This window comes from Panthera onca, chromosome C2, assembly GCF_046562875.1.
Source record: "Panthera onca isolate mPanOnc1 chromosome C2, mPanOnc1 haplotype 2, whole genome shotgun sequence".
In the NCBI taxonomy this organism is placed as follows: domain Eukaryota; kingdom Metazoa; phylum Chordata; class Mammalia; order Carnivora; family Felidae; genus Panthera; species Panthera onca.
Window position 1 is genome coordinate 108762629 of NC_138347.1, and position 25733 is coordinate 108788361.

At 40.8% G+C, this 25733-nt stretch overlaps 1 protein-coding gene across 1 annotated transcript in view; it reads right to left on the minus strand.

The window, feature by feature from the left end:
- The window catches only part of KCNAB1 (potassium voltage-gated channel subfamily A regulatory beta subunit 1), a 383165-nt gene extending 358720 nt beyond the window's left edge, over positions 1 to 24445 (minus strand). The window contains exon 1 of the mRNA XM_060639044.3: positions 23990 to 24445. Within this exon, the coding sequence (XP_060495027.1) occupies positions 23990 to 24231 (242 nt within the window). The 5' untranslated portion in view covers positions 24232 to 24445. The remainder of the gene's footprint in view (positions 1 to 23989) is intronic.
- Positions 24446 to 25733: the final 1288 nt, after the last annotated feature.

Consider the following 25733-nt stretch of genomic DNA (forward strand, 5'->3'; position numbering starts at 1 on the left):
GAGTGAGACCTTTGCTGCAGGCCTAAGACCTGCACACACACAATATCACATGCCTGTGTCCGTTGGTGACCAGCAAACACAGGCCAGCCTGTGCTTACAGTCCAGTTTATGACATAACGCTGTGGTCACATATTAGCTCTCATTAGGCTCTCCTTTCACATTAAAAGGATTTTAGACATCATCCCCAGGACCGGGGGTGTAGCTTTTCAATTCTTCTTACGTAAGCATGCGTAATCTCTTTCTATTCAGGATGCCGGTAAAATTCATTTTCCCTTTTGCTGGACTAGCTACAAAGAAAGATGGAATGTCGTAAAGATTCAGTGGTATAAACCAACAGAAAGCTTTAGTGGGAAAAATACACTGCAAAAGGAGACTCCAGTCTGAGATCCAACACCCTCACTGGGGACTGTATGACCCATATCAACATCCTCTTGGACCTGGATAGGGCACACACCCTGAGCAAAAAACACAGCAAAATGTTCTGAACCTCAAAAAAAAAAAAACCCATAACCCCTTTACAGATGTTTTTGTGTCCCATTCACCTTTCTTCTCCCAGGCAAACAAACTCATACACCAGGCATCATGCTAGATGCCAGGGAAACAAGATGAATTAAGAACAACTAAATTCCCCCTCCAGGTACCTTCAGGTCTAATGAGAGAAATGATCATGTATACAAATAATTACAAGCAGAGGCATATGGGGAGGAACAGAGCTAATGGGGCACAGGTGGGAAAATGATCAATTCTTCTGAAGAGAGCTGTCTCATTTGTGACACTTAAACCTTCCCAGCTTGGATACAGAACAATGTGAGGATCAAATGTGTATAATATGTGAAACACTTTGAATAGCACAATGCTCTCTTCTCTTCAGGGCACTCACCTTGTTTCCTATTCCTCTTATCCGGTCACATCTGAGTTGCAGTGTTGGGCACACTGTCAACAGCCAAAGGAGAGGTAGGGCAAGGCATACTTCATACCTCACCATTTTCCCTAATTAATTCACTGTATTTAGGTAATTGATTTTGAAAAGCAGCCCTCCCTGAAGCCAACAGTAGAGAATCAGATCGAGAAGGATAATATGCAATGGCTCCACGCCCAGCATTGACTTTTGTACATTAGTATGCATCTGCATCCAACTGCTCAGCTGGAAGACATGGTAACAAGTGATGAGTCACCTTGTAGATCGTAAGCTCGTATGCACACGAAATGAATCTTTTTGTACCACGGCATCCGTGCAACATTTGGCCTTGATTTATAATTCTGTACGAAGTTTGCCATTGCTGCCAAAAGGTAATGAAATCATAAGATAAAGTTGAATTAAAAGTGCTTCTTCATTTAAATGTCTGCACCCAGCAAAAAGTTATGGCTGGATCTGAACCAACACAAAGACAAAACTCGTATTTCTCTTTCCCTAATCATAGGGCTTATCTGGTGCCAGGAATCTGCTCATTGTGGTAATTTAATCACTGGGACCAAATAATGCTTCTCATTGACTTGAAAAATAACTGGACATTGCAGAAAAGCATGCGTAAAAATGATCTTCGGTGCGGTACATTCTGACATCTCCTTCATAGCAGAGTTTTATTTACAAGTTATTAAATCAACTCCACTGCTGGGTAGTAATATGATACTTGATGATCATTATTCCTACACTTTCACCATGAGCTTGACACGGTGGTTGACCAGAGTCTCTACTATTTGACTTGATTCAAGGTAAATGAACTATGTAGAATTTTTTTAATGCCATAGTTCGTTGGAGAACCTGAAAAAAAATCCATAAAAGTGAAGATTCTTGCCTTGAGTTGACCTTTCAATACCGAGCTATTCTATGGGATAATGGAGATGGTCTGTTTCTTCACTGTACAATACAGTAGCGACTAGCCTCTTGTGGATATTGAGCACTTGAAATACGGTTAATGCTACTGAGAAATGAAATTCTAATTTAATATTAATTACCTTTAACTTAAATAGCCACAGGTGACTAGTTGGCTGCCATATAGGATACCCTAGTATAAGTCCTATGTTCAAATACCATTGAATAAACCACATCTAAACCTACGTCTTAAAAGCAGTTTTCTAAACTACCTAAGTATGAGTCTTCTGCAATTTGTTGTTAACTTCAGAGCACCTTAGTTTTGTGAACTACATCATTGAGTTTCTAGAATGGTTTTCCTTACTCTCCTCATCTTATTTCTATCTTAGATAAATGTCAGTGGAGATTTTAGCTTCCTCTGGTTCAGAGTCGAGCAGCTAATCAAAGGAAGGGGATGAAGAGTTGTTTTTATTCATTTGGAGCCAACAGAGTGGGCAGACTCTTCCAAAGGCAAGCTCTTTGGTGGCCTTTTTTTGTAACCCAAGGGTATGAGTTACTAAAGACGTCACAGTGCTGGCTGGCAAATGGCCTCATTTGGAGCTACCGGCAGGAATGATCTGAAGGAACTTCACAGATACCGTATGACTATGAGGGATGTTAGCAACTACCTGATCTGTCCCAAGTAAGAGACTCCATGTCTTAATAGCATCTGTGATTCTCATCACTTCTCGGCCTTTTGGCTAAGATCAAGTATAATAGCATCTGTGATTCTCTCCATCCTGACTCTAAAGTGCTGAAGACTCAGGTGAATGTACAATGAAAATAATATAAGTCCTCTCTAGACAGTCAGAAGGAAAGAGATTAAAGGCAGCTGATGGGAGGTTTTGTTTTCAGAGCTAGTTGGTCTTACTAGCATTTAGCATGTTTTACAGGTAGCAGGTGGTCAGAATTATTAGCTGATCGTTTGCATAATTGATAGGCCTGGAATTGGAAGAAATAGTAAATTTACCCATTGCACGAAAATAAATAGGTTTAGGTTATTTGCATATCTTCCTTGCTTAAAAACATCCAGTATAAATACGTCCTAAATACTCAATCTATTCAATTTGGCCTCAAGCAATGTTTAGAGACCCACTTGATTATTTCATGTGATGAAAGTACTTCAGGCGTGAGTTTTTCAAAGACTTCTTTCATGTACCCAACACTGCAGATCAGGTATCTCAAGCATGGTGTTCTAAACGTTTGTTCTGAGGCTTTGTGAATTCTTGGAATGCTTTCAATATGTAAATTAAAAAAAAAAAAACCTCAAAACCATGTCATATCTAACAAAATTGTGTGAGTAGTTTTGTTTTTTTTTTTGAAATATAGGTAATGCACACAGTATTTTTAACAGATAAAAGTTCAAATACCTCACCAATAACCTGTCACTCATTTTCATCTGAACTTATATATATAGATATTTCATATTTAAGTAAAAGACCAATCGTCTTATGAAAAGCATAAAGCACTGATGCTTTCCTTATGAGGACCAGCCTTCACAGATTATGCAGAAACCCATATGTGGATAGAATTAAACATTCTCCAATGTGTAAGAGCTATTCATATTCAAAAAGAAAATATTAACAAAACTGCAATAGTAGCTAGATGTAAAATCAACACAAAATGTCGTTAAGGGGGTGGGAGAGAACCTTCCTCTGACCAGAGCCTAGCACATCCATATTAGGGCACTGGAAGTCAGATAACAACATTCTCTTTCTTGGTATCAGTCTTGGGGGTGTGGGGGTGGGGTGGATTGCAGTGTGGGTGAACAAATTACTCTTTCAGTTTGGTCATCAGTAAAAGGGCCATTAAAACTAATGTGAAACAAGTAACACAAACATAGAGTAAAGGTCACAGGGCTTTTTAAAAGGGCACAGAAGGTAAGGGATGGAGGCAATACAGTTGATGTGAGGGATTTGGTGAACACTCCCTGGGGCCCGCCCTGCATGCACAGGGCCTTCTAATGTCTGTAGCAGAGGAGATAAGGGCCAGCCTTAGAGGAGAGTCTTGAGCTGCTTAAAAGTGATGCACTTGAGGTTACTGTGAGTTAACGAATTATAGCAAAGAGATAATTGCCTCAGGAATGTAGTAGTTTAAGGAGTTGCTTTAAAGCCAGAAAAGAGAGAAAAGATTTGAGAGTGCAGTGGCTCTCTCTGAGGCTTCTTTTCATGTGAATGAGAATGTGGATGATTTAAGTGATTCTGTGGAAGCACTTCAGAGACACAAGAGCCAAAAGCCACAGAAGCTGCTGCAGAGTTGTGCCCTTCTTCCTCCTTCCTGATGCCAGAGTGCCAGACCTTGGGGCCTCACCACATCAATGAGCATTTTCCCTTCTACACAACCTCTGATGTACGTGTGGCAATGAAGACCAGAATGCAGCCAGCAAAGCTCTACCAGAATACATTCTGCTCATTGAACCCGACTAAATCACTCGATCCATGCTTTCTTCTCCTTTCTGTTCTACTGTCCTTGCAGCTGTCCCCAGCCCTCTCCACTGCATTAACAAACTAGCTCTCTAGCAACTTCCTATGCACAGCTTGTCCAAAAACATCTTCTTAGGATATAAATTGGATCTCATCACTTCTTACCTATGAATCCTTCAACAGTTTTCATGACCAGCCCCTCCAAAAATCTTCCATTCCTTCCTCTCCAGTGCTCTCCTCACCAAGAAGGTTTGGGGAGAGCAAGGAGAAAGAAAAAGAGGAGAAGGAAGATGGAGACAAGTGACTACCTGCTCCCAAGTTCCACTCCACGATGTTAGGTGCTTTATAGCTGTAACATTATTTAATCCTCTTCATAATCCTGTGGGATAGATATTATTATTTCCTTTTCGCTGATGAAAAGTAAATGTGTAGAAGGCATAAATAAGTTGTGTAAGTGATCTATTTAGTAAGCCTTAGAACCAACATTTGATTCATATCTGTCTCCAAAAGTTGCTTTTATAACCATCACCTCTAAACCTTCAGATACACTATTCCCTTTCGATCAAATGCTCTACCAGTCTTAGACCAACTGTCAAACTCATATTCATCCTACAAAACCCTGCACATGAATCTCCAACTATTCAAAGTCATTCCGGACTCTCAAAAGAGTATTTATCACTTGCTCTACTACATTATGGCTATGTCTTAAGTAGCAACATTGCATGTATCATACTAGACTCTAATTATCTGGTTGATATGGTTCTTTCCCCTACTGAACTGTTCTTGGAATTGCTTAAAGTCAGGAACCGTATCTTTCCTGTTGTGAGCTTAGTGATTGGCATACTGCCCAGGGCACAGCTGGTGTCTAGTCAATCTTTTTTTTATTTGAAACTTCTATTGTGAAAAGAGTAAAGTGGTAGATCCAAACCTTTGGTTAAATTCTTAACTAGAACTCAGCAAACCGTCTGCGTGACTGTTAGCAGATTGCTTAACCTCCTAGGCCTCAGAAAACTTATTTGCAAAATTACTCGAGGGAAAGGGGGAGATATTAAATGGTCTCTAATATCTCCTCAGATTCCAAAATCCTATTCACTTACCCTTTGCATACAGAGAGGGCATGGAAGGAGAACTTCTATAATCAGACACAAAATGAAACATGGCATTTGTATAATTGCACTTACTGCACAGTTGATGGAACTTAACCATATTTATTGGGGCAATGGAGGGGGAGGCTAACCACTTTATAAATAAACCACTTTATGAGTTTTTAATGTGTTCCTTATTAAATATACATTACTTTCCATACTAAATTAAGTAGCATTTAAAGCCAATGTTTCCTTTCATACCTTTAGTTAAATGAGATTTCTGTTTATTTTAGTCATGTGATTAAGTAGCTCAAGCTACTAGGGATGTAGACTAATAGAGGAAAATATCCTCTACACATGAAAAGTTAGAGATTTAGAGCAAGAGGAGAATTAAGAATCAAGCCCAAAGCCCAAGGAATGGAGACAGCACATCACTGGTTAATAGTGGAGTAGCCTCACGTGGCAATGAGAAAAAATGAAATATGGCCTTTTGTAGCAACATGGATGGAACTGGAGAGTGTGATGCTAAGTGAAATAAGCCATACAGAGAAAGACAGATACCATATGGTTTCACTCTTATGTGGATCCTGAGAAACATAACAGAAACCCATGGGGGAGGGGAAGGAAAAAAAAAAAAAAAAAGAGGTTAGAGTGGGAGAGAGCCAAAGCATAAGAGACTGTTAAAAACTGAGAACAAACTGAGGGTTGATGGGGGGTGGGAGGGAGGGCAGGGTGGGTGATGGGTATTGAGGAGGGCACCTTTTGGGATGAGCACTGGGTGTTGTATGGAAACCAATTTGACAGTAAATTTCATATATTAAAAAAAAATAAAAATAAAAAAAAATAGTGGAGTAGCCTCTTTCCCAATTGTCAGGTGACTGACCAACTGCAATCTTATTGCCATGAGTTCATTGCCATGCTACCTTATGATATGTCCATCCCCTCCAGATGTGATCATTAGAGAGTGTGCTCAACATATGTAGGTTGCCTTCCCATAAACTACTTCCCTCTTCTCACACCAGGAGTATTCTGCCTCTTCCTTCTCAGCCAGGTAGTTTAGGAAGGGTTGAGCATGATGCTACAGAAGTCAATTGGCATCATCCATTGCCAAGAGGCGGTCAGTGGTCCAGAAGTGGAAGGGACAGCCAATCAAAACAAGGGAATCAATAAGAAGATGCAAATTATAGGAGAAGAAAGCTCCTTCTTTCTGCTTTCTAAAAGTGAATGAGAACATTTGTCAGCCATCTTGAAGATGAGAGGAGGGGCTGAAGCTGCCTCAGACCTGGACCCGACAGTGGGGTCGTTGCCAAAAAGGGTCACAGATTCAGATGGAGAGACCAGGTCCTGTCCACAATGGTTATACTTTGAATCTGCCCTTTCCTGAAGTTTTCCCTACCTCTGGACTTTTTAGTTAAGTGCACCAGCCAGTTTCCTTTATTACTTAAGCCAGTTTATTTTTCTGTTGCTTGAATATATATATATATGTATATGTATACATATACATGTATACATATGTATGTATATGTATACATATACATGTATACATATGTATGTATATGTATACATATATATGTATATGTATGTATATATATGTGTATATATATATATGTATATATATATACACACACACATATATATCCAGTAGAGATGGTCTATGCTATTCAAAGTTATCTATAAAATAGAAGCATTTTGACAGAATGCACCTCAATTTTTTATCTACGTAAAGACCCCAATTTTTCTTCAGGTTAACTTCAGAACAAGATTCTTTTTCTATAAGCTTCACTACAAATTGGACTGATGAATTCCAATACTTGTTTCAGATCTGAGGTATCTCAAAAAAAGAACTTCAAAAGCACATATCTTAAATTCTTAAAATCTAATTTTAATTTCAATTTTCCACCCTTTTATAAGAGTAATATACACACACATTTGGAAATCAGGAATAGAAGAAGGGGAAAAAACTGTCCACATTCGTACCACCTAAAAATAACAACTGCTGATATCTGGTTGTTGTGTTTTGTTTTTTGTTTGTTTGGTTTTTTCTATTCTTTGTGCAATGCTTTTAAAAAATATAATTGGAAGGGTGCCTGGGTGGCTCAGTCAGTTGAACATCTGACTCTTAATTTCAGCTCAGGTAATGATCATAGGGTCTTGGGATCAAGCCCCATGTAAGGCTCCATGCTAAGCATGGCACCTGCTTGAGATTCTCTCTCTCTCTCTCTCTCTCTCTCTCTCTCTCTCTCTCCCCCCCGTCCCTCCCCCACTTGCACTCATGCTCTCTCTCTCTCTCTAAGATAAAATCAATACAAATAATTTTTTAAAATAAATAAAAGAAAAATATAATTGGGTCCATTATGATTTTTAGTATAACCATTTTTCTTGGTTTAAAAAGTGAACTTCAGAGGAAGCCATCAAAATCCTCGAGGAGAAAGCAGGCAAAAACCTCTTTGATCTAGGCTGCAGCAACTTCTTACTCAACACGCCTCTGGAGGCAAGGGAAACAGAAGCAAAAATGAACTACTGGAAACCTCATCAAAATAAAAAGCTTCTGCACAGTGAAGGAAGCAATCAGCAAAACTAAAAGGTAACTGACAGAATTGGAGAAGATATTTGCAAATGACATATCGATAAAAGGTTAGTATCCAAAATGTATAAAGAACTTATCAAACTCAACACCCTACCCCAAAAAAATAATCCGGTGAAGATATGGGCAAAAGACATGAATAAACACTTCTCCAAAGAAGACATCCAGATGGCCAACCGACACATGAAAAAATGCTCAACTTCACTCATCATCAGGGAAATACAAAGCAAAACCACAATGAGATACCACCTCACACCTGTCAGAATGGCTAACATTAACAACTCAGGCAACCACAGATGTTGGCGAGGATGCGGGGAAAGAGGATCTCTTTTGCATTGTTGGTGGGAATGCTAGCTGGTGCAGCCACTCTGGAAAACAGTATGGAGGTTCCTCAAAAAACTAAAAATAGAACTACCCTACAACCCAGCAATTGCACTACTAGGCTTTTATCCACGGGATACAGGTGTGCTGTTTCAGAGGGACACATGCACCCCCATGTTTATAGCAGCACTATCCACAATAGCCAAAGTATGGAAAGAGCCCAAATGTCCCTCGATGGATGAACGGATAAAGAAGATGTGGTATATACATATACAATGGGGTATTACTCAGCAATCAAAAAGAATGAAACCTTGCCATTTGCAACTACGTGGATAGAACTGGAGGGTATTATGCTAAGTGAAATTAGTCAGAGAAAGACAAAAATCATATGACTTCATTCATATGGGGACTTGAAGAGACAAAACAGATGAACCTAAGGGAAGGGAAACAAAAATAATATAAAAACAGGGAGGGGGACAAAACAGAAGAGACTCATAAATATGGAGAACAAACTGAGGGTTACTGGAGGGGGTGTGGGAGGGGGGATGGGCTAAATGGGTATTAAGGAATTAAGGAATTAAGGTATTAAGGGGCATTAAGGAATCTACTCCTGAAATCATTGTTTCACTATAAGCTAACTAATTTGGATGTAAATTTAAAAAATAAAAAATAAAACAAGTTATATAAATAAATAAATAAATAAATAAATAAATAAAATTATTTTTAAAAGACTAAAGAAAGTGAACTTCAGGTCAATATGAACATATTTAAATGATGTGGAACATTCTACACACACAGACACAATCTAAACAAGTAGACTTGCTGAAGAAAATATTCCAAAGTAAATATATATGCAGGTTTAAAACCTAGAAAGGGAAATCCCCAGATGTGAAAACAAAGGGAGCACCAAAGTCAGAAACAGTAGGGTAAGGACATAGTGTCTTCCTACCCTCCCTCTGGGGGCAGAGAAGCTCTGTTTCACGAGGCAAACACGAACAACTCTATGAGCATCATTTTGAATAATCTAGCTTTATAAATACCATCAGAAAATCTTTCTGTATTCTGGTCACAAGTCGGGCTAATTTAAGTTTTCAAATATGTTTTTTTTTATATTTTTCTCTATGTTCCTAGTAGGAGGAAATCCAGAGAAGCTGCTCAGTGGATGGTTGTCAGAGTTCTGTTAACTAGGAGTTCAGAATTAACTTTAAAATTTTTCCTACATATGTACATGGGCCTTTGCTTTCTTCTATCAAGTAGATCTCTATGTATAAAGTGAAATCTGTATCTCTCTGCTCTTGCTAAGGTTAACAGTGACTTCCATGTTCCTAAATTCAAGGTCTACTCTTCATCCACATCCTGCTTGACACATCGGGAGTATTTAACATAGCTGATCCCCTGCCTCTTCATTTAGCTCCTGACACCACATTCCCCCATGGTTCCCCTGCCTCTCGGAGTGTTCACCCTCAGGCTTCTTCGCTGTCTCCTCCTCATCTCCCTCACCTCCTAGCATTAGACAGGCTGGTGTGCTGGTCTCAAGGCTTTATACTTGCATGCTAGATGGATGACTCCAAGACTTATATCTTTATATCCTGAATATAATTCTCCAGACCAGACCTCTCTCATAAACTCCAGACTCTTGTTTACTTGACATCTTCCCTTTGTTGTCTAACAGGCATTTTGATGTCTCACGTCCACAAACCGAACTCCTACTCTTCTTCCCATGAGATCTGCTCCCTTGCAATCTTACTCATCTCATTTAAGGGCCACTCAACTGCCTCAATTTCCTAGGCCAAGAAACTTAAAGTCATCTTTGGGTTATTCCTTTTATCACACATTACATCCAGTTTGTAGTGCTCTTAAGTCTACTCTTAAAATTGATCCCTTTCTACCCTGGTCCAAGCTATTGTTACCTCTTCTCTGGATCATTATAGTAACTTCCTAATCAGTAATCCTTCTTCTAATGTTTAGTCTATTTTCCAACTTAGCTGTCAGAGTGATCCTGTTATTCATTCCATGATGATCTTGGTAAAAAATAAATCATGTAGCTCTCCTGCTCAATACTTTGCAAAATCTTCTCTCTCCTAGGACTAGAAGCCAACATCTTTTTTTTTAAATTTCAATTCCAATATAGCTAACATACAGTGTTATGTTAGTTTCAGGTGTACAAAATAGTGATTCGACAATTCCATGCACCACCTGGCGCTCATCACAAGTGCCCTCCATAATCCCCATCGCCTATTTCACCCACGCCCATACCACCCTCCCCTCTGATAACCATTGGTTTGTTCTGTATAATTAAGGGTCTGTTTCTTGGTTTACATCTTTCTCTCTCTTTTTTATTCTTGGCTCATTTGTTTCTTAAATTCCGCATATGAGTAAAATCATATGGTGTTTGTCTTTCTCGGACTGATTTATTTCACTTGGCATTATACTTTCTAGCTCCATCTATGTCATTGCAAATGGAAAGATTTCATTCTTTTTACAGCTTTTTACAGCTGAATAATATTCTATTATATACATATACCACTTCCACTTCTTTATCCATTCATCTATCGATGGACACTTGGGCTGTTCCATAACTTGGCTATTGTAAAAAATGCTGCTATACATATAGATGTGCATGTATTGCTTTGAATTAGTGTTTTTGTGTTTTGGGGGTGAATATCCAATAGTGAAATTACTGGATTGCAGGGTAATTCTATTTTTGACGTTTTGAGGAATCTCCTATACCAGTTTTAGAAGCCCACATCTTTTAAATGACCTACAAAGACCAGCATGACTTGGCTTCTGTGCAGGGAAGTATTAAGCTTGATCAAAGAAAGCATTGGCCCTTTGCCCCCCAGCTCCTGGGAGGTAACCTCTAAGCCCTTGGAATGTTCTACCCAACAAGAGTATCTTTGTTTGCCTGGACGCTTTGGACCCTGCTGAATGGTGTATACTAAATGTATGGTTTATAGTGAGGCCTTGGGCCACTGGGAATCCGCTCATTCTTCACATGGACTGAGTGCCAAGGTCACCCATGCGGGTGATTGGTGTATCTATAGGGCCCATCTCCAGGGAAAAGTCTGGAGACCAAGTCTTGGGTAAGTTGCCCTGGCTGACAATACTCTGTCCATATTGTCGCACACTGTTTCAGGGGGAAATGTGCTTTCCACATAACTCCACGGGGACAAGACAACTAGAAGCTCTAACTGGTTCTCCTGGACTCCATCCTGGGCCCCTTTTCTCAATGGTGATTTTAATCTGTATCTTTTTGCTGCAATAAACTATAACTGTAAATATAACGCTTTGCTGAATTCTGTGAGTCCTTCTAGAGAAGCATATATATACTCTCATTCTAGGCCTTTACACATACTGTGCCCTCTGCCTGGAGTATTCTTCCCCCAAGAAACTCAGGTGATTGTCCTTTTCACCTCCTTCAGATATTTATTCAAATACTGTCTTCTCAGTGAGGCCTTACCTGACTAAACTGTTTAAAATTGTAACTGTCCACTAACATATACACTCTCCCTTCCTCCATGGTTTGTGTTTCTGCAGAGGTCTTATCTTTTCTAAAATGTTACATACTTTATTTAGTTAGCTCACTATCTACCTCATCCTGACTAGAATGAAATCTTCAAGAAAACAGGGAACTTACTGCTTCTCTCTGTTTTGTTCATTGCTGTGTCTCCTAGAATAGTGTATAACACAAGTGAGAACTTAGTAATAGCTCTTGAATGAAAGAATGAATCTGTGTATACTGGGGAGGAAGTAAGGTAAATAGTTCAACCAAAAATCGACACAGCACCCAAAACAGCAAGGACTGATTAGTGGCCCTAGAAAAGAACTTCATAAAGAGTGCCACTGATGAATTATAAAATAAGGATTAGTAGATTTGGCTACATGAGCCTGATTTTCTATCTTCTAAGAAACTGTGTTTTGGATCACCCAACATTCTAAACGGGTCATGAGACATAAGAGGGTAATATTTACCCACATAGGACATCCAGAAACCAAGAACTGGTGAAAACAGAGTAAAAAAAATGGTAGGTCCTTGGAGAAGAAGTGGTTTTGAGGACCCGTTCATTGTCACTGAGGCCCACTCAGGTTCCCTCAGGCAATGAAACCCCTTGAATGGAAAAGTGTGACCCTACTGTCGCTATTGCCCAGTCCCACCAACACTGAGTAGAATAGGTCTGGGTGTTTCTCAGGATGTAAAGCGTGGCCAAAATAAAGTGAGAAACCCCACAATGACTCAATGACCTAATGATACCACCAAGGTAGCATCCTCTAACTGCTAATCTCCAGCTGAAGAGTTTCTTAGTTACAGGCCAGATTATTCCTGGGAAAGTCTGATCTATACCAAGAATAAGAGGTCTAATCAGAACTCACAATCATCCATAATTACTGCGTAGAGAGAGAATCCTTTAGTGTATTTAGGATAGTGGGTCATCTAGGAATCCCAACAGGATGGCTGACCCTATAGATTTGTCTCCCATCTTTTGGGAGATGACATATAAATGTTATAATGATATGATGAACCTCTTGCAATGAGATAAAAACCAAAAATGATCAGGACAAGAGTAAACCAAAAAGGGCTAGCTGATGGGATTGATGGACAAGGAGTAGAAAGGGGAAGAATTCATGGTGGAAGGGGTGATAAAGAAGAGACCCATGGCTCTGTAACATTGGTACATAAGAACCACATCTAGGAGAAATGAGGAATATGCCCAGAGGGAAGACCATGAGTATCTTGTCTGGTCTCTGTAACTCAGGACCCCCTTGTGGATAGGGCTGCACAGTGACATCACAGAGAACTTTCTGGAGGAAAGTACAGTGATGCCTTCATGAATGCAGTGAGGTAAATAAATGAATGAAAAGTGAAACAAGATGAATGTCTGAGGAGAAACAAAAATAAAGTGGGCTTATGACATTATGATAGGTATGAAAGGCAACTTCAAGGGTCTTAAAATGCAACCTATTTCCTATGAGAACAATGTTGTCCCCAAGTACCACTATCTCAAAGGAGGACATTGGGAGGCTTTTAGTAAAAAGAGAAAGGTAGGAAGTAAATGGCAGGAGACTATGGGTGGAGAGTCTGACGGAGCAATTCCTTGTATCGGATAATCCAGCTGATTGTCAGCGAAGAATGAAGGCTTATTTGTTATACTCCTGCCTAATAATTCATTTACTCAGCAAATGTTTACTGAGTTCTACACTAGAGACTAGACTCTAGGGATGAAGCAATTAGCCATACAGATAAGATCCCTGTCTTCCTGGGGCTCACACGCTAGTGGGAGAGACAGACATTACAGAAATAAACAAATCAGAGTGCTAAGAGAAAAAAAAACAGGCAGAAAGGAAGGAGGTACTAATTTGATGAATCTTAGAAAGAAGTTACAGTGAGGATTCAGCTCTCGGGAAATTATGCATGGAGGTGCCAGTCATGCACAATGGTCATCTCAGGAGCAATGACAGCTCCTTTTTAAAGCCTTAACCACCTTCCAAGTGTATGTGTTGTCATTGTGTGCTGAATTATAGAGTGCTGCAAAATTACAAAAGCAGTGACCTGTTACAAACCCTTTCAATGCTAAAGCAGAGCTTAGATACCTAATGAGCTACACATTCTACACCCACACTCTTCAATTGTCAGAGCCTCTAAAACATTCTGCCTTTACAAATTAAAAGGATTATCATGAGGGAAAAAATAGACTAAAGACAACTGGGTCAAAAGCTCCTTGTCTAAAGATAGTCCATATACCCCACTGGGCACCTGAGTTTCCCTGGCTGCTGGGCAGCTCACTACCTCCTCCTCTCCCACAGCGGGCTCACTGGGACCTTGGGCCAGAATCCACGCCATCCCTCTGGAGACTGTTTGTGCCAGGCCCCTCCCTCTGCTGCTGCTCCAGCCTTTTGGAGGTGTCTCTGGGCCCGTTTCCTTGGTACTTGCCTTTGGAGCTGGATAGCACCTGCTTGACCCTCCCAGCCCTCTTCGCTCTGCATGTCTGTGCTCAGAGGGCCTGACTCCAGTTCCTGGTAACTCAACAGCCCCACCGCCAGCACACTCCCCTCAGCAGATATGCTGAGCAGAAGAACACAGATGACTGAATTTATGTGGGTCAATTAGGTCCGTACGTCTTTGAAATCCGCCTCAGCCTTGGACCTAAAGTCCAAGATGAAAACGTTGTGGCCCTTGTTGGGTAGCTGCGGACGACATGGGCTTGGACGCGGAACTGGGAGCAGTAACCAGCAGACTGTAGGACAAGCACAGCAATTAGGCGGCACAACAGCACCACCTCCCAACCCCAAGCAGAAATTGCAAAGAGTCACGGCCCTTTTCCCACTGACCTCCTCCCTGAGCTAAATTTAATTCCAGCCTGAACTGCTCCAGATTGACGGAAACTAAAAAGACATGACAACTAAACTGTGATCCTAAACCGGATCTAATACTAGTGGAGAAAAAAAAAATTGCTTGTAAGGGCATTACTGTGTCAGCTGATGAAATTGGAATACAGATGTATACATCATATAAAAGTAGCATACCATGGAAATATAACTGAAGTTGGAAATCGTGTAGGGGTGTATGTAAGGGGTAAAGGGCCATAACATATGTAATTTACTCTCAAACTTACTCTCTTGGAAAAACAAATTGGGAGGTGGGGGGAGGGGTTCAGGGAGCAAGCACAGAAGAAAATGTGCAAAGGTTAACGCAATTGGGGCAAAATCTTCACAATATGTTAAAAAATCAAGTGCCTAAAAATTCTTTGTACTCTTCTTATAAGTTCCTGTGAGACTGAAATTAGTTTCAAAATAATTTTTTTTTTTATAATCTGGTTTTAAGAACTAGGTAGGTTGTCTAAAAATAGCTCCTCTACTACCTGGACTGTCATGATTAGAGGTTCATTTCTTTGGATGTGACATATTTGCAGACCACCGCAATTTCTCCACATCAACTGGGTCCGCTTTGCTTTCTCCTTTTGAAAACAAAATGTCCTTTTGCTTCATAATTGTTTGAAACACAAAGACTTAGAACATATCTTCATCTGAACATTGGCATACATCACAAGATATATAACTGAAATCTTAGGGAGTATCAATTCATAATTAGCTGGGGACAGGCAGAGGAATCACTAGAAAAGAAGCTAAAGCAATAGGTGTGGAGAGGTGTCCCATATAAATGAAAATGAGCCATGAATACAGAGGAGGAAGGGCACCATTATTCCTCCACCTCTTAATTTGGTGCTGAGCCAGACCTGAGGGGTAATGTTCTACAAACTACCATGGATTCTAAGCTAGCCTTCTCTCTGACAACGCTGATGACACTCTCCTTCCAGATTCCCTACACCTGCTCCATCTCAACTGTGCAACAAGGTGCCTGCAACCAAGATGGGGCAAAAGACATCAATAGAACATTCTCTAAAGCAAGGCCAAGGAGGTGAGGCGTATGCCTTTCTTTTCTCCACCAGCCATGCCCCAGAGGTTTGTGGTGGGCTTCAGAATCTCCCGTGTTGGAAACTCCCAGACACAGAAATTTGCTCTATCAAATATCTAACTTATATAGGTTATAATAACATAGGCTTGCTATGGATCAGGGCTTCTCAGAATCCTGAGAATATGCTGGCCATAATTTATTTTTTCTCGCTATAGGACATTTGCCACGTGGTACCAAAAAAGATACTTCTTAATCTCCAGAATCAAGGAAAATATGCAGATTAGAATTTAAATTCTGGTCTAGGATTATCTGGGGAAAGTGTAAAGATTTCTGCGAGCTGTGGTTAAGGAACCCGGGGGCTTAATTTTCTTTATGAAATAGCGCATCCTAGTGGCATTCTCAGAAACTGCAGGGAAATTCAGAATTCTTCCCCCCCACTTACCGTCCCCTCCCCCCACCTTGAGTGAGTACATATTGGACCTACAGTAGCTCCTTGGTCAGAAAAACCAGGTCTCAGTGCTATTTCTTTTTTTTTTTTTTTTTTAAACCGCCATCAGGAATTTCTATATGAGAAAACGTGGGTTCATATAACCCACTCTTGTTCTGGAGCCGTGAATTTCAAATGTTTTTATTCAGTTACATAAACAAAGCAACTTTTCCCTTGGAAAAACACAAGTGGAAATTTCAAAACAGAACAGAAATAATATTTCAACTCCAAGTGGCACGCATCTCTCACTTTTGCTTAAATTTTAAAGCATTTTCTATCTAAACTGACACTTTTAAAACCTACTTATTTTAGAACTTGTGTTACATTCAAAAGGAAATAAACATTCTGCTCCATTCTGAATAGGCCCCTTTCACTAAGCCTTTGAGCCCCTTCACCAGCAGCCTATTCAGATTTCAGGTCATCACACACGTTCTGGGTCTGAACCATCTCCCTGTCACTGAAGTTCCTCCAGAAATGTTGAAGCCAGGAGAGCCACAGAGGGCTCAGAGCAAATTAGCACAGGCCTCGCGACTGACCAAAATTAGGCCAGTCTAAAATAAACCATGTAGGCTTTTTTTTTTTTAATGTAGAAAATATAACCCCCTGCACAGGGAGCATTTATTAGTTTTTATTTATTTATTTATTTTTTAGCCTTTTAATTTTCACGGTCATGGCCATAGCTCCTTCTCAAGCAGGTTTGAGTGTGCCAAGCATTTTGTGAAAAAAGTAGGTCACGGGAATGCATTGCAAAGGGATTTTGTTTGGGGGTTAGAAGTGGGGGGCTGGAAAGAAGACAGTGAGTTCAATTTGGGAATATAAATAATTTTCAGTTTCTACGCTGTACTATGGAAATGATGAAAAGGAGGAAGAGCAAGATGGGGACATCTTTCCTGAGTGCCCACTATTTGTGCGTTTGCATGAATACTATTATCCCGTGAAGTAGGGTTTGTTTTCATTTTATGGGTAAGGAAGCCAGAGATCAAAGAAAGAGGGAAGAGGGAAGGTGGACTTCAAATCCCGAAGCTGGGACATCATCTTATCACTAGGACAGAACCCAGGAAAAGGTTTTCAGAGTGAAAATAATTCTACTTGTCCTTAGAATCTCCATTGAGAGACCAGTGAAAACTATCAGTTAACGAATGCTCTTAGTCACTTTGCCCCACCTCTTTGAGAAAGCAGTCGAGTGAGTGAGGTTTCTCTCTAGCTTTCCTATCCTCTTCTTCAGTTCCTTCCCTCCTATGTCCCCGTACGTCAACTTGTAGCTCCGTACCTGTGCCCTGACACACAAGCTTTCCTCTTGATCTGGTCTAGAAACTTTCTTTCTGCCTTCTCTGTTTTCAGGTCAGGTCTGGCCAATATCTTGTCTTTGCCTCGGTCAGCTGCCTCTTAGCTTGGATTAATATTTCTATTTTAACAGCACTGATGCCTCTAGTTGGAGAACATCTCAGATACTGTGGCAAGCTGATGAGAGAGGTATTGTGGGCTGGTGTGAGTTTTGGGCTTTTAACTGTATTCTGTTTCAAATATTTCTGTTCTGGCCACAATGCTAGGCACTGGAAATACACAGATTGATAAAAGATTATCTATCTTCATATACACCATTTGGAGAGAAATTTATTACAATGCTTCATGAAGCTGTTTTGGGCTACGCATGAGGTGAAAGGACAAAACCCCACATTTTCTCAATAGATCCTAAGGACAGCTTCCAACAGAAGAAAAAATTGTAAAAGCAAGTGAGGAAAGGAGGGTGGTAAGCCCAGTGTTTTGCAAAACTCAATTTGTAGGTGTTATTTTTGCCTGTCTCTTTGTTAGATACATTGTTACACACATTTCCTTTCAACCCTCTGGAAATTGACTACATCGTGGGTTCCCAAGATTGGCTGAGAAGGAGGTTGGAGCAAGAGAGCTCAGTGTCCCGCTCCCCGCAAGGGGTGAGCTAAGCCATGTGTGACTTCATTTTAGTCTTACAACAGTGTTGTAAGGTAACTTCAACTGGGTCCATTTTACAGATGAGGAAACTGAGGATCAGCAAGGTTAGGTAACATACTGCGTCTAAGACACAGGAGCAAATATGAAGTTAGAGCACTATTAGTGGGGGAAGGAGAAGTCCCTACTTCTTGCTCTTTAATGTCTTTCTTTCTGCTCCCCAACTTCTAAATAGATGCACCCCAGTCAAGCAAAACACATGTACTGAGCACTGTCAAAGGGAGGATTGCAAAATATTATAAGCTCTGGTCCTTGGTCCTCAAGGTAACAGCAACATAATTTTGAGAATAAGACACACACACAGATACACACGTACACACGTACGTACACACACACACACACACACACACACACACACAAATAACTAACAATCCAAATCTATGTGGAGCAAAGACAGATCATTCTGTAAGAGAGAAGACTGTGAGTTGGATTTGCCTAGGCAAGGAGGATGTATACGAATATTCTAGTTGCAGCAAGTTATGATGAGTGGAGACCCAGTGGTCCAGGGCAGGGGTGGAGGATCCGTGTGCAGAGCAATAGGACCGAAGCAGGTTGCAGAGCAGAGCAAAAAAGACAGGTGACCAGAAAAGTAGACCAGAGCTTGTGAATGTGACCGGGACTGCAGCATGCCCAGGAAGCAGTGTGGGCACACGGGTGTGTGCACACGTGCGTGCATGGATGGGCATGGGCTGGGATGGGAACTAGGGGGCTGGGAATAAATATGGAGAGTGTAGAGAAAGCACTGGACTGGGTCCCGAGGTACAGGGGTTCTCGACCCAGCTTTGCTGCTGGCTGCAAATGCAACCTCAGGCTAGTCACCCAACATTGCAGCCTTGCTTCTCTTCAGCTGTAAGACCAGAAATTGGAGATCATCTCCAAGATCTGTCATTAGTTTTAAGACGTCCCCCTGCCTCTCCTTTTCTTCTGCTCCTTCTTCACCATCAGCTCCAGAATATGAGAAGTGTTCTCTTTGGTTTGCAAATAGCATAACTTTTTTTTTTTCAACTTGAGAAACAATTAGTTCATTGCATGAATCTGGACAAGCCCTGTTACTGTAAAAGAATAGTGAAAGCTGCATCATCATTAATAGGGAATTTTTAAAGTGTAAATAATCTCAAACTGATGTTTCTATTAAGCCAATGTCATTTCTTCGCTAGCCACCTGCTTGCTTTCGCTGAATTATTTTTTGTGGCAATGCCACTGTTAATGTTAGGGGATCCACAGTAAAGAGTCCTAGGAACCTCACTGCTGTGTTTACTGTAAGGATATTTTTGAGGATGTTACTAATTTACATAAAGAAGAACCATGAGAGAAATTTTGCTCTGGTACCCAGATTAAAAAAAAGATGTGCCAACACTGCTCAAGTGGCCTATCCTTACCTACCTCAAGGACTCCATAACTGTTGTAAAGAGCTCCATTTCACTATTCACAATTTGGTGCTGCTGGGAAGCCCAGAGCCAAATCTGGTCCAAGCACATGGCTTGCGCATGGCTTGCTCAACTCACCCCAGGCAACATGTCTTCCCTGGCTGCTCTTAATCTTTCTTGAACTCATTTCTTCTTCTTTGTTATTTTTATCTTTCTGAATTATATGCACTTGGGTACCTTAAATACCTCTGGAAACAAAGAAGTTTAAAAATAAATATAAATAAATAAATAAATAAATAAATAAATAACTTCATGCAACTGAAAGCTTTGTTTTCTAGACCAGAGGCCAGCAAACTGTGGCCTATTGGCCAAATCCAGTTGTTTTTGTATGGTCCTCAAGTTAAGATTGACCTGTACATTTTTTCATCGTTTGGGAGAAAAAAAGGAAGATGGTTTATGATGTGCAGAAATTATGTAAAACTCAGTGTCATAATTCAGTGCCCATAAAGTTTTATTGGAACACAGCCACACCCACTCGTTCACTTACTGTCAATGATTGGTTTCACCCTCCCACGGCAGAGTTCAGTAGCTATGACAAAGGTGGATGTGGCCCCTGAGCCTAAAATATTTACTACCTGGACTTTTACGGGAAAAAAAATTGCTGATCCCTGAATTAGACTTTCATTTTACATCTGTGTAAGTTCCTCCTGGCTAATTACAAAATTGCTTCAAAGCTGGGTGTTTGCTGCATCCTCACTCCGTCTAGATATTTTTTGTGTTTTGTCCATAAAACTATCTCTCAGTGTACTTTAACCTCGACCTAAGCTCAGGTTTATTATCTGGCTCAGATTTCAATGCTGTGTAATAGAGACAATTGACTTTGTGCCTCTTAGAAATGACTAAAGGACTCTCTTGGGTAACTATTTTATAGACACTAATAAAATGAATCCACAAAAACCTTCTATTTTTGCAGAAAATTCTAAGCCAACAGAAGGATCTACACAGCAACTTGGCACTTTTTACACCATGTTCAAACAATTCCCTCCAGTTTCTTTTCAGTTGATACATGTGTTTGCATATTTACTGATTTTTTTCCTCTCCTGGTCACCCTCAGTTAGAAATAAAACAAGTCTCCATGGAAACACAACAGAATGCTCTCTCACAGATGATCGAGGGACCCAAGCAGCTGGTATTGGGCTGAAGGCTGCAGTGGCATCTGACCAAATTAGGAAGAGAAAACAGCTCACCGGCTCCTTCAGACCTCTCAGAATTCTAAAGCTCAGCATGAAAACCTACACAGATTGTGAATTACCGCAGATTTCTTTTTATTCCTTCTTTTCTTTCTGAGAGATGTTCTATCTTATCATGTGATATTCTTATATTCTTATAAAATATTCTGTCTTACCCCTGTGTACATTTCAGCCATAGGGGTTTTCATCCCGTCCCCTAGAATGAATGACAGAGTCTACAAAATAAGCAGGAGAGGAACTTCTATCAATGAGCGCCTGCTGTGTGTCAGGCACTTACATGTCACAGCCAGATTAATGTCACACAGTTTGTAAAGCAGAAGAGCTAGGATTTGAACTCTCTTCTGGTTAACTCTAAAGCCCATTCTCTTTCCAGTACACATGAAATAATATCCAGTACACATGAAAGAAGAAAATAGAAGAGGCAAGATGAAACAAGGTATTTTGACAAAGCCATGGTTGGAGGGCAGTTGGAAATTGGGATAAGGAAATAAGAATATGAAATTCACCTTCTCACTTAATACTAGGTTTATGAGAAGTCACAGCCAATATGATTTCACTCATATATAGGATTTAAGAAACAAAACAAATGAACAAAGGGGAAAAAACCAAGAAACAGACTCAACTGTAGAGAACAAACTGATGGTTATGGGGGAAGGTGGGTGGGGTGGGTGAGACAGGTGAAGGGGATTAAGAGTACACATATCATGATGAGCACTGAGTCATGTACAGAACTGCTGAATCACTATATTGTACACCTGAAACTAATATAACATTCATTGTGTGTCAAGTATACTGGAATTAAAGTAAAACACTTAAAAAGCAAAAAAGAAGTCATGGCCAAAAGCCAAGTTGGGGTTAGAACAGAGAGAACCTGGGTTCTCTTCCCTAAAAATCCCTCCCTAATGTTCAGAGGAGGATGTTTTAAATAAGGGTGATTAATAAGGGTCTTGAAAGAATAGACAAATTACTATGGGAATCTAGAGAAAGGAGACGTGCTTCAGGTTGGAGGGAGGGGGACGGGAGGAATAATGGAGGAAGGGGTGGTAAAGCACAGCAACCCATCATAATACAGAGCTTTGGCTCTTCCCTGGGGCCAAGTATCCATTTAACTGAACTTGTGTGTCCTCAAATTCTGATCCCGGAGCTGCACTCTTCTAGGTCCCACTTGTTCCTAGTGTTGCCGAGTGACACAGAACCTTGCCCAAGAGCCCATCTCTGTGACAGGACCAAGCACCCTCAAGGTCACAGAGCCTTGTTCCCCAAGCCTTATGAAGAGTCCCCTTGGAACCGTATTCTCAAACCATGGGAGTTTGGGATTGACAGAGGGGCCTCCAGGGCCAGACTGGGGGATGACTGCTCCCCTCAAGCAGGTGGGCTCCAGGCCCCCAGCTTCAACAAGGACACCCTTGCTTTTACCTACTTGAGGAGGGATCATTCCTCTGCTTCAGAACCGTTTGAAAACATATTCAGAAACTATCTTCGTCTGAACATTGGCACACATCACAAGAGGTCTAACTGACATTCAAACCAGGACTCCTGAGAGAAAGATGCATGTCCTCTGAAGGTTTATAAAGAGTTCATGGCTGGGACGCCTGGGTGGCTCAGTCAGTTGGGTGGCTGACTTCGGCTCAGGTCATGATCTCACAGCTCATGAGTTCAAGCACCGCGTAGGGCTCTGTGCTGACAGCTCAGAGCCTGGAGCCTGCTTCAGATTCTGTGTCTCCCTCTCTTTCTTCTGCTCCCCTGCTCGCTCTTTCTCTCTCTCTCTCAAAAATAAACATTAACAAAAAAAAGTCAAGAGTTCGTGGTAAAACCACCCATCCTGTGACAGAGATGCAGAGAGAGATTTTTTTTTAATGAAACAGTTCACTCTCAACTGATCTACATTCAGACATCACCATCCTGCCACCACTGAGGGTCAAGGAAAGCATAGAGAAGAGAATGGGAGGAGATGGAGAGAGAAGACAGCTCCTTCTTGTGGAAGCCAGATTCGGGAAAGGTGATTGAGGAACATCAGCATCTCCTCCATCCCGGTGTATGGAGCCATGAGTTCTCTTGGAAAGGTGGTTAGATTCTTCATAGGTTCCATTTCCAAAGCATGTTGGGGTGGGCTGTGGTATGTTTATAATCTCCATAAACCTAGAAGAGTTCCTCTTCTGCATGAGCCCTTTATTGCATAAAGAGTCTGTGTGAAACACATTGCTCTCCACAGAAAGAAGTCATTTCATTGCAAATTGCTTTATTAGCCAAATTAGATGATAAAACTAGGGCAGTATCTACTACACTAAAATAGACCTTTAGATTATGGAAAAGTGAAATCATTGGAGACATCGTGTCCATGCAAAAACAATCTTACTCTGGAGAAGGAAAAGCTTTGACTTGAGCTAGGACAGCCGTTCTTCACGAATGTTAAATTCTTTTTTCCGTTTTCAACACCCTTGTCCTTCTGAATGGCTTTTGCTCAGTTTCTTGGATATTTAAGACTCTAGGCATTTGTCAGGCAAGCATTAGTGTCGGTGCCCCTGGGTGATTCAGCTAAGCACAGGCATGTCTTAGCGAGGTTTGGACAATAATTGCTCTGACAAAGAATGATACTTCCCATCTCAGAACAATTTATGAAGATTACACACCCAACCCCACACCAGGGGAAAACTTCTCCCTTTTGTTAATCTTTCACAGAATAAATGATGGTGTTGGAAGTTTGGAGAACAGCCAGTAATTTATCTCAGGCTGCAATGATAAAAAGTGCCGTCGTTTCAAGAAGAACTTGTTCATGAGCTACTTTATTAACCATTAGCACAGACCACATGATTCAGACTTAGAAGAAAATAACGGCCTTAACATCCAGGCAGCATATTAAAAAAATCCTACTCTTAATTTACAAATTCCCTTAAGAAGAATAGAGCCCCCATTCTTCATTAAGACCTGCTAAGTCACCTACCTCCTCAAAGCCAAAGATATTATTTCTACAGGCAACACACGGTTAGGATCCTCCACAGAGAGCCTGACTATCCTCTATGTAACCCTTTAAGCAAAGAGAAAGTAGACAATATAGAGCTCAAGAAACTAAGGCAGACCAAGAAGAGGGCTCCCTGCATTCATTTTTCTTTTCCTTTTTCCACACAGTGTTTGCTTTGTTATTTCAGTCCTTATTTCTTTAACAACAAGAACCCTTGACCTCCGTGCAGTGCCCTGGTTGAATAACATTGCAACCGGCCAGTACCTGTAAGCCATGCCCGTCTCTGCTCTGGTGGTTTCCTGCAATGAAATTCCATGGACACGTAAAAACTTCTCCAAATATTTCCGTTCTGCTGCTCCACTAGGCCTTACCGGCCAGCAGGCTGCCTGAGGTGGAGGCTTGGTCACTGCTATGTGCCGTCTACATTTCAGAGCCGATTCACTGGATTTGGGCAGACCCAGCTTGGGGCTGGGGATGTCCGCACAGGCAGGTTTATACAGATGCATGTTTCCAAAACCCAAGAACGCAAAGCTAATTTCACAGTACTTAGCTCTGAGACTGGCTGTATCTTGCTATGATTACTTGGGTTATCTGGCTTTGGTGTGTCCCTAAAAGGGATCAGCTCGTTTGCCTTAGCTGCCCCTTACTATTTTTTGTATGTGAGCAGACTCTGGAGTCCCCGGCAGAGCTCCTAGATACATGTCTCTGTTGAAACCTTAGAAAACAAAACAAAACAAAACAAAACAAAACCCTGACAAAGTCCAATCCCTTTTCTTGTCCCCGTTAAGTTCCCAAAGTCAAGCTTCAGCAACTATGTATTGGCCCCTGGGGAAAAAATACGGGCACTCTTTCCCATGTCTTTCTATTTAGGTAAAAGGAAATATTTGGGTGGGATATAGGCCAAATGTTCTGTTCTCATAAGGATCATAAGGCCTTGGGGATGATTCATGAGTGTGTAATGAGACCTTTCGAAGTACTTCATAATCAAATAATTTATTATACTAGAGACATGATTCATTTGGGTAGAAGGTCCATCAGTCTTTTTCTTTTTAAGATGTTGCTATCAAGTGATAGGAAATATCAATAGGATGGTTGTAAAAAGCAAAAGGCCTACACAAATAGGACCCAGTGATTTTTGACAGAGATGTAAGAGCGATTCGATAGAAAAAGGATAAGCTTGGGGCGCCTGGGTGGCTCAGTCGGTTAAGCGGCCGACTTCGGCTCAGGTCACGATCTCGCGGTCCGTGAGTTCGAGCCCCGCATCGGGCCCCTGTGCTGACAGCTCAGAGCCCGGAGCCTGTTTCAGATTCTGTGTCTCCCTCTCTCTGACCCTCCCCCATTCATGCTCTGTCTCTCTCTGTCTCAAAAATAAATAAACGTTAAAAAAAAAATTAAAAAAAAAAAAAAAGAAAAAGGATAAGCTTTTCAACAAATGGTACTGGAGCAGTTGGACACCCATAAGCAAAAACAAACAAAAACAAATGAGCCCTGACTTAAACTTCATATTTATACAAAAAAATAAATCAAACTGTGTCACAGACATAGATATAAACCATAAAACTTCTAGGAAAAAACAGAGGAGAAAATCTTCAAGACCTAGGGATAAGTGAAGAATTCTTAGAGCCGACACCAAAAACACAGCCCATAAAAGAAAAAATTAGTAAATTAGATGCCATCAACATTCAAAACTTTTTCTCCATGAAAGACCCTGTAAAGAGGATATGAAAACAACTGGGACCGGGAGGAAGTATTTGCAAACCATGTCCAACAAAGGGCTTATATCCAGAACATACAAAGAAGTCTCAAAACTCAACAATAAAAACATAAACACTCCAATTAGCTGATGGACAAAAGACATTAACGGATGTTTCACTGAAGAAAATATACGGATGGAAAATAAGCACGTGAAAATAAGTTCCACATCATTAGCTATTCGGGAAATGCAGATTAAGCCCATGAGATATTACTACACACACCAGACTAGCTAAATAAAAATACCAATAACACC